The sequence below is a fragment of the Lagopus leucura genome, unplaced genomic scaffold (assembly GCF_019238085.1).
Source record: "Lagopus leucura isolate 7727_CA_CO unplaced genomic scaffold, USGS_WTPT01 Super-Scaffold_100044, whole genome shotgun sequence".
NCBI lineage: Eukaryota > Metazoa > Chordata > Aves > Galliformes > Phasianidae > Lagopus > Lagopus leucura.
In genome coordinates, this window is record NW_024962291.1 from 2,095,673 (window position 1) to 2,104,978 (window position 9,306).

Here is a 9,306-nt window from a genome sequence, read left to right on the forward strand (position 1 = left end):
TAGGGACAGCAGTCCTTACTAACTGAAATGTACAAATTCCAAACAATTTCTAGATGGCTTTTATTTCTACAGCTGTGTGATAAACCCCCAGCCATTTCTTACTTCTCCCACTTCTTTCCTTCCTCTAGTTTGTGAATCTCCCATGTTCTACTTAGACTGTAGAAACAACACAGCAGGAACAACTGGATCAGAGTGTCAAAAAAGCTGTCATACTCTGGATATGCAGTGTGTAAGTATGTCATGGCTAGATGAAATGGTACTTTCAAGTTTTGTCTGTCATCTTTGTGCTACAGTCATCATTGATCTAACTCTCCTTCTCTGAATCTACATCACAGATACTTTGTATGCTAAAATCCCCAAAACACGTTATGAAGTGTTAAGGATAGGATCATCAGAATAAAATTTAACAAAGTAACATCCAACTTTTATAAGTGTCAAAGTTTCTTCAGCTACTTCTCAAATCACCCTTATTAGAGCTAGCATTTTGTAACTGTTTCATCTGACTAAATTGAAAAAGGTGATGGCTTTCTGACTTTCAGCACATGATTTGCGTGAAAATTCATGACACAAAAATTGATCAAGTATAAGAACATAAACCTGTGTGTATATAATATGAAGTATTTCTTTTTATGTCTTACACAGTGTTGTAACAGTTCAAGTCATTCAAAGTAAGAGTAATTAGTAGTGAAAATATTTAGAGCTTTGCCGCATATTTTACTTCCTTAAGAGAAAATTATTTCCTGTAGGCTGGCTAGGAGCAATCATTTCTTTCCAATGATAGTGCACATCTAATTATATCTTTGTCTAAGTGCACGATAGCCATGCGTAATTTCATGAATAGGTACCATGAGAGATGCATCTGTTTTCAGTGCAACTCACTCAAACTAAATTTACTTATTTTCTTTTTAAAGTCCATTCATTCAATCACAAGTCATCCATCACAAAGCATAGGGCTTCTTCGGCTAACACAGAGCAAGTCTTAAGATCCGGTATAGTTCAAATTTCACAGACTGGAACAAATGCATTTAGGATCAGAATGCATCTAATGTTTAGCAGCTTTATATGCTAATAGCTTCGTCTTTGTCGTAGAGGCCTATAAATACATCAGTCTTCTCTTATTTAAGCTGGGCAGAAATAGAACATATAAAGACATTTTAAGTTGATCTAATCTTCGTTTTTCTAGTGTGATTATTTTATTCTGAAATTGTATCTTCCTCTTGACCTTTCCAGTATAGCACACAGTGTGTATCTGGCTGTGTGTGCCCATCTGGACTTGTGTTAGATGGGAAGGGTGGTTGTATTCCTGAAGAGGAATGTCCATGTATTCACAATGGAGCCACGTATCAATCCGGGGAAAAGATCAATGCTGACTGTAATACCTGGTAAGTATTTTCTGGAAGGTTGCATTCCTGGTTCCATCATTTGCCTTAAGATCTTAAGCTGTACAGTAGTGAGGAGAGATTTAGACTGTGCATTACATCAATTGATGGGTCTTTTAAGTTTTGACTCAGAAAGATGAGCAACTTTTGTTGCAGGTAGACAGCTGAGGCACAAACTGGGAGAAAACCTTTGGGAGGATGGTGTCCATTACATTCTACCCTTTTTTGCAGTTCATGCTTTTGGAATAGAAGAAGAGAACTTTGCTTTAATACTTCACATGGGAAATGTAAAAGACTGTTTTAACTTCAGAATCAATATAACATTTATCAAGAATGAGATGCCAAACAAATGCTGAGTTTTTGGGATATGTCTGCATAAGACAGCGAGTTACTTTATTACTAAAACATTTAATTCTCTTTCCTAGTGTGTGCAAGAATAGGATGTGGGAATGCACCAAAAAACAATGCCTGGGCACGTGTGCTGTTTACGGAGATGGACATTATACCACCTTTGATGACCAGACATTCAGCTTCAGTGGAAACTGCAAATACACGTTAGTCCGGGTACTGTTACTTAACAAAACTACATTGTAATATAATCTTGATCTTATCTGAAACAATAACATGCTTTTAATTTTACTACTCAGAACCACTGCGGGAAGAGTGACACAGTGAATGGGACCTTCCAGGTTATCACTGAAAATATTCCCTGCGGCAGCACTGGGACAACTTGCTCAAAATCTATCAAAGTTTTCTTAGAGGTATGTAGGTATTACATTGCAGACCAGGGGGTTTTTGTTCAGTATCTGTGTAAAGCTTGGGAGAAGTCAGGATATCTGTTGCCGCAAGGAAGTTTAGAGAAAATATTTTAAAAAGCAGATCAACCTGTAAATTAAGCTTAAGCCAGAATCAGGTGAAGTATTTGGTGCAGCTTCCCTGCTATCCGCCTATTCCAGCCTCACAAAGCTGTCTTATACTTACCCTTGGACTAACTACAGCTCTAGAGGAAAACTACCTGTAGCAAAATTTTGGCAGATCACATCAGAAGATTTTCTTACTCTGTGCACTGTAGTTCCTCCATGACTACCATGACATCATTTTTTCATCAACAATCTGCTCCATTTAAAGCACGTTTTTACCACAATTCCATGAACCTGAGATTTGAACCACATTACATTTGGATGATGTATTTTTCATTAAACAAACTGGTTTTAGTACTCTTAAAAGTGGAGAAAAAAGTGTTCAGTAGCACAGCTGTAGCTATTAGGTTCATTTCTAATCACCTTTTCCTCCGTTTTCAGCACTATGAACTGATACTCAGTGAGGAGCGTGTCAGTGTGATACAGAGAGGACAAGGTGGTGAAGTACCATTCACAGTCCGTTACATAGGTATGTACACAGTGATTGATACCACCAGCGGACTGATCCTCATGTGGGACAAGAAAACCAGCATCTTCATCAAGCTGAGCGCTGAATTTAAGGTGCGGAACTAGTAGTCTAGACCTAGACTGGGTGTTAATTTTTTATCTGACTAAAACAATATCCCAAACAGGTGATTTCTCTAGCATTCCTGGAGGATGTCATATGTCATTTTCTATTCCTCTGGTACCTTAGGAAGACACGTAAAAATGCAGCTACTCTTTGGAGTGCTCAAGGCAGTGTTCAGTTTCTATTTGGCCTGACAGAACTTGAGTTGGTAAACTGCTGCTACGGACTGTACTTGTTAAAATTACTTTGTGAATCTTGGTAAAGCTTATCAGACTTTACTAAGATTACATAGCTACATGTGTAGAAATCAATTCAGTAGTCCTGATTTTGAAAAATCATCTATTGTTTCCAGTACACATTCACACATAAATCCAAATTATTGTACTCCAAAAAACAAGGAAGTAAAATGTTATATATTTTTCAAGTATATATATGAACAAGGGACAAAGCACGGACAGAGTATAATCCTTGAATCCACAGAGAAAGCTTAGCATCTGTTACAGCCTATCACCATTTCACATATCAAAATTTGGAATGAGATATTTCTGGAAATGCAAGGAAAATGTCATTTATTTTTCCATCTGTCAGCAGTCATCACAGTAGACTTAACGAGTAAGTTACATGGGTGTACTGGCAGTACTTATGACAGCTTTGTAAGACTGTCTTTTGTATGAACATCCATTGTATAAAACAAAGCATAAATGAAAAGCATTGTAGCATGGTCAACTAGTTGAGTCCTCATTTCCTTTGTTAAATGTTAAGAGGATGTACCTCAAAGTTGATACGTCCTCAAAAATGGATAAAATGATCAAGACAGTTGTACTGTTCAGATTTAAAAAAAGGAAAGTCTGTAGCTGTTTGTAGCCTTGGTGGTCATGTTCTGTTGCTGAGGAAACAGATGGCTGCTTTTCCAGAATATCTAAACCTAAATTGTATCTTCAGTGGGAATCTTTGGGAAAGTTAGAATAGAATGGCACTCTAAGAGCTGAATTTCATGTATTCTTTCAGTTTCAGATCTTTGTTTTCTCATATCCATCATAATTTTTTTTTTCCTTTTGCAGGGTCAGATCTGTGGCCTCTGTGGAAATTATGATGGCAATGGCATCAATGACTTCACTACAAGGAGTCTGTCTGTAGTGGAGGATGTCCTAGAGTTCGGAAACAGCTGGAAAGTATCCTCCACATGTCCTGATGCTCACTTCTTAAAGGACCCATGCTCTACCAACCCTTATCGAAAGTCCTGGTCAGAGAAGCAGTGTAGCATCATCAACAGCAATGTCTTTGCTGCCTGTCACTCACAGGTATCACCAGGACAGGAGTTGACTCTGTGAAGATTAGGCCTGACTGTTACTGAATCTTCATACACTTTACCATATATGTTTAATTCATTAGACAGCATGTTTCACTTTGAATTGTGTAACTTCAGCCTATATCTTGAACAGTCAAACAGATCTATAGCCCCTACCTGTAAGAAACAGTAGGCTATATAGATCATAGAAGATGATACTAACTTATTGGGAAAGAACAATAATTTCAGAATTACTACATATTTTCATATGGTGTAACTTGGATAAAACATACCATGTAATGAACACAAATTCAATGAAATAACATTTTGGGGTAGTAATGAGGCAGTATTAACTGCCAGTACATATCAACAATGCAGGATAATTTTGTGCTGTTCCTATTACCTTAGTTCTTTCCACTACTAGAGATCTTCAGGTTATGGCTGCCTAGTACGGCTTGGGAACATGAAACCAATCTTTCACTGGGACACAAGTCTAGATGTCTAAAATTATGTCAATATGTGATTTGAATTATTATCTGGCATTACGTCTGGTGTCTAACAGTGTATATAAACATAACAAAAGAAATAACTGATATAGGCCTTCCGAGATCCTAATTTTAAGAAAATCAGTCTAGTGAAGTTGACAAAACTTAGAAGGAAGAATGTATAGTGTAATACTTATTTTTTATGACAGATTGAACCAGCAAGATATTATCAAGCCTGTGTGACAGATGCTTGTGCCTGTGATTCTGGAGGAGACTGTGATTGTTTTTGTACAGCAGTAGCTGCCTATGCTCAAGCATGTAATGAAGTTGGTGTCTGTATAGCCTGGAGAACCCCATCAATTTGTCGTGAGTTTTATTTTCTATACACTTCTTCTGAAAGTGTAGTAAAGTATACAGCAATTCCTTGCTGCTATCTTTGAATATATATTCTGTGTACCTCATGTACATGAATTATAATTGCACTGTGTACTTTCCAAAGGGTTTTGATGGTCACACATTTCACCTATTCATTCAGTTTTCAAGGCTGTTTAAGACAGCATGGTAGGAATCTAACAGACATGGCTCAAAAGAGTTTTGGGTTTTTTTCTGAACATGTTCAAATTTATGTTTCTCTTTAGCACTGTTCTGTGATTACTATAATCAACAAGGAGAATGTGAATGGCACTATAAGCCTTGTGGAGCCTCCTGTATGAAGACCTGTAAGAACCCAAGTGGAAAATGCCTCCATAACTTGCCAGGTTTAGAAGGTAAAAAGAGCTTGCAAGTACCCTTAAATGGATAAATTTGTTTATAATCTTTTGAATAGTCTTTAATGTAACCTGTTTTCTCCATCAGCCTTTCTCATCATTTAATTCTCTTCAACATCATTGCATCAGCATGAATGGAGATAAAGCACACATGAAAACATCTGTGGCTAAGTGCTCTGCTAACATTAATGCTCTGCATTACTTCCTACAATTACTGGAAAAAATTAGTAGTAAAAATTATTGCTGTTGAAAACACAACCTGCAAACACATCTTGCACAAACAAAACTTTTCCTGATTTTCTCTGTTCACACTTTTTCAACCTTGTATATGCCCTTTCCCATGTTTCAGGCTGCTACCCCAACTGCCCACCAGACAAGCCATATTTTCATGAGGATCAGATGAAGTGTGTCAGTCTCTGTGACTGTTATGATAATGAAGATGGAAAGATATATATGCGGGATAAATGTCAATTATGGTAAGGCTTAACTATTAATTTTTTTAATTATATATATTTAATATATATAATTAATTATTAATATAATTAATAATTATTAAATTATTAATTTAATTATTAATTAAAAAACACCAATCTAATTGTGTACAAGAAAAACTGACTAAACCAACAATGGGAAATTGAATGTTCCTGTTTCACAACACAGTGAGTTTCATGCTGCCTGGCGTTTCCACCCAATACCAGCTTTCTTACTATTTAGTATTATTAGGATCTATTACACTTTTTGTTCTGTTGAATTTGATCATAATTACGTTGTAAATCCTCAGCACAACGATACAACGAAAACAGTAAGTACTTTGAGACTAAGCTTCCTCTATTTTCCATTGCTATAGCGGGAAAAAATATCATTCCAGAAGTATATATATCTACTAAGGGGTCTACTTCCAAGGATTTATTACATTCTTAGAGCATGCTTGTAGTACTTAAGACTCTCCCTTCTTAATGTGTTTGTAAAAACAAATGCAAGGAAAATTATACATGGCTCTGCTAAAGACTTGCACTTATAACTTTGCCTAATCTTTAATTTCACTTTATGTATAAGCTTGGGTTTAATGTAAAGAAAGGTTTAGGAAAACCATGGAAAAATAAAAAAATTAAAAAAAAAAAGAAAAAAATCAACATAAACTGGGTGCTCAAGGAGTAAACACGTATGAATTGATGTTAACAGAATGAAATGGGTAAGGAGTGGATCTTCCATAATGCAGCCAGTTCTGACGATGATCCACACTACAAGAAAGAAAAAATTAAGACCTGCTTTTATTCAGGCTGTATGTTGATAGCTCTGCAGTGTGAAAAGGGCCTTAGTAATGTGGAATGAACAATTGTTATTTAGCTGGAATTGAGGCAACATACCCATCTGAATGCTATTATATAAATCAACTAAGTTGTCATTCACAATTATCTATTTCTGTTTCTTGATGCTAGAATCTGGCAGAAAGATGATAGCGGTACAATTAGCTTATAATATAATAAGTGTATTTTATGCTTTTTATTTTAGCGAGTGCACATCAGAAGGTTTACAGTGCAAGTTTGATGATAAAGGTAAGACAGCCAAGAAGCACTGTGAAAAATTTAGATACAGGATACTATGTTTTCATAGGTGACCAACAATAATCTTATCAATTACAGCATGTAACTGCATATATGAAAACAACATCTATAAATATAATGAACTCATCTACAACACCACAGATGGAAGTGGATGGTGTTTCCATGCAACATGTGATGTCAATGGAACAATAAGCAGAAATATATTTGAATGTGGAATCACCACCACCCCAAGTACCTCATTTACATTTTCTACCAGTCAACCTACAACAGGTATGCATGAATACTTTTCAAAATAACTGAAAAATCTATAGGAGGGATTGAAAATTGCCTAAAGGGAATGAGCCATTAGCACATACTTTTATTTGAAACTGTTGACTTCTGAAGCAACCAACTCAATTGGCAGCTTTAATTGCTTAAAAAGATATATAAAAAATACAGCATTTCTCACAGTCAGTCTCCACTACTTTACTGTTTTGTTTTTTTTTTTTTTTTTCCAGTGGAAAAATGATGAAACTTACTTGTCTTTGCTCTTTTCAGAATCTCACTTCCCTACAAATAAAAAACAGCAATTCTAGACCAGCACAAAAGACAATTACTGACATTTCAAAAACTACTGACCACAATAGCACAAACAGAAGATAAAATAATTTTGAGGGAATGCTCAAATTATTTTAAACCATTTTTTGGAATCTTTCCAATCTGATCATCTTTAATTACCTGAACATCTACATTTTCCAGCAGTGAACTCATACTGACCATGTAATTGAGAGAAATTGAGAAGTATTTCAGCACAATTACAGAATACTACAGCAAGAACTGTACAATCAAATTTAAGTCTGCTATTAAATGGTTGTAACATTCATGTGATGGAATGGGTATATGCTTCATACACTCATTTTCATAATGCTAACATACTGAACAGAAATCTCATTAAAATAAGAAATATTAATATGTATTCCATAATATAAATAAACTAAAATAATATAATAAATATATATAATATATAATATATATATAATAAATATATATATAATATAATATAAAATAATAATATAAATAAACTAAATATTACCTGTTTATATAATAAATTTAGAAATGAATGCCATAATACTAAAAATAATTAGGAAACTCATTATTTTTTAGAAATATTTTAAAACTAGTATAGTTGTGTAGCTACGCAATAGTAAGTGGATAGTGGTAATGAGAATAAAAATGAGAAAAGGAATAAAGAGATGAGATGAAAACCTATATTAAAAGTGAAAATCAAGATACTCGAAACAAGTTCATTAAAATACTATATTAACATACAAATATTATGTATAGCAATAAATGCATGGAAGTTGAATAACTTTTTTTTAATGACATTTTCCTCAGTAGAAGAAAACAAAACTTATATTTCTTTCTTTGAAATACAGAAATGGCAACCACAACACCAGCAAGAAGTGTATGCGTGAAGTATATATGTGAGTGGTCAGAATGGTATGACGGGACAGAGCTTGAAAATGAAGAGGAAACCTTTCAATATATCACAGGACAAGGAAAAAGCACTTGTAATACCACGAGCAGCATTGAATGCAGAGTACATAAACACTCAGATAAGACAATAAAATATCATAACCAAAAGATACAATGCAATAAAACCACTGAATTGAAATGCAATAACAAAGACCAAGAAGATAAGAAATGCTTCAATTACCAAATCAGAGTATTATGCTGTAAATATATATCATGTTCAGAAATAACAACTACAACACCAAAACAAACACAACAAACTACATTCACAACTACTGAAACAACAGCAATTCCAATACAGACAAAGAATAAAACAACAATGTCACAAATAGGAACAAAATCACAACAAAAAGAAACAACGACAATATCAAAACATACCAGCAGTGCAGATACCACTAAGACGTCAGTGCACCAAACAGAAAGTACGACCACCATTGCATCAACAACTTCATCAACAACACCTACCAGCAGTACCAGCACGACCAAGACAACACCCCCTGTAACAACAGGAACAACAAACATTGCACCCACAAGTGCAGGAACCATCACACCTACCAGCAGTGCCAGCACCACCAAGACCACTCCTCTTACAACTGGGAGCACAACCGCCACGACCCCTCCCCCAACAAACAGCTGCCAGCCGCGCTGTGCCTGGACGCAGTGGTTTGATGTGGATTTCCCAAGCTCTGGTAGCCAGGATGGAGACTTTGAGACCTATGCAAATATCCGTGCCGCTGGTTATGACCTGTGCTCCCAGCCGCAGGACATCAGGTGCCGTGCTGAAAACTACCCTGACAGGAGCCTGGAGAGCTTGGACCAGAA

The 9,306-nt window shown here is 35.6% G+C and overlaps 1 protein-coding gene across 1 annotated transcript in view; it reads left to right on the forward strand.

Moving 5' to 3' along the window:
- The window catches only part of LOC122187194 (mucin-5AC-like), a 43,703-nt gene that overhangs the window by 29,292 nt on the left and 5,105 nt on the right, over positions 1-9,306 (forward strand). The window contains exons 20-30 of the mRNA XM_042884473.1: positions 129-229; positions 1,231-1,382; positions 1,805-1,943; positions 2,027-2,140; positions 2,681-2,860; positions 3,929-4,168; positions 4,850-5,006; positions 5,279-5,407; positions 5,757-5,883; positions 6,920-6,963; positions 8,388-9,255. Coding sequence (XP_042740407.1) covers positions 129-229; positions 1,231-1,382; positions 1,805-1,943; positions 2,027-2,140; positions 2,681-2,860; positions 3,929-4,168; positions 4,850-5,006; positions 5,279-5,407; positions 5,757-5,883; positions 6,920-6,963; positions 8,388-9,255 — 2,251 coding nt within the window. The remainder of the gene's footprint in view (positions 1-128; positions 230-1,230; positions 1,383-1,804; positions 1,944-2,026; positions 2,141-2,680; positions 2,861-3,928; positions 4,169-4,849; positions 5,007-5,278; positions 5,408-5,756; positions 5,884-6,919; positions 6,964-8,387; positions 9,256-9,306) is intronic.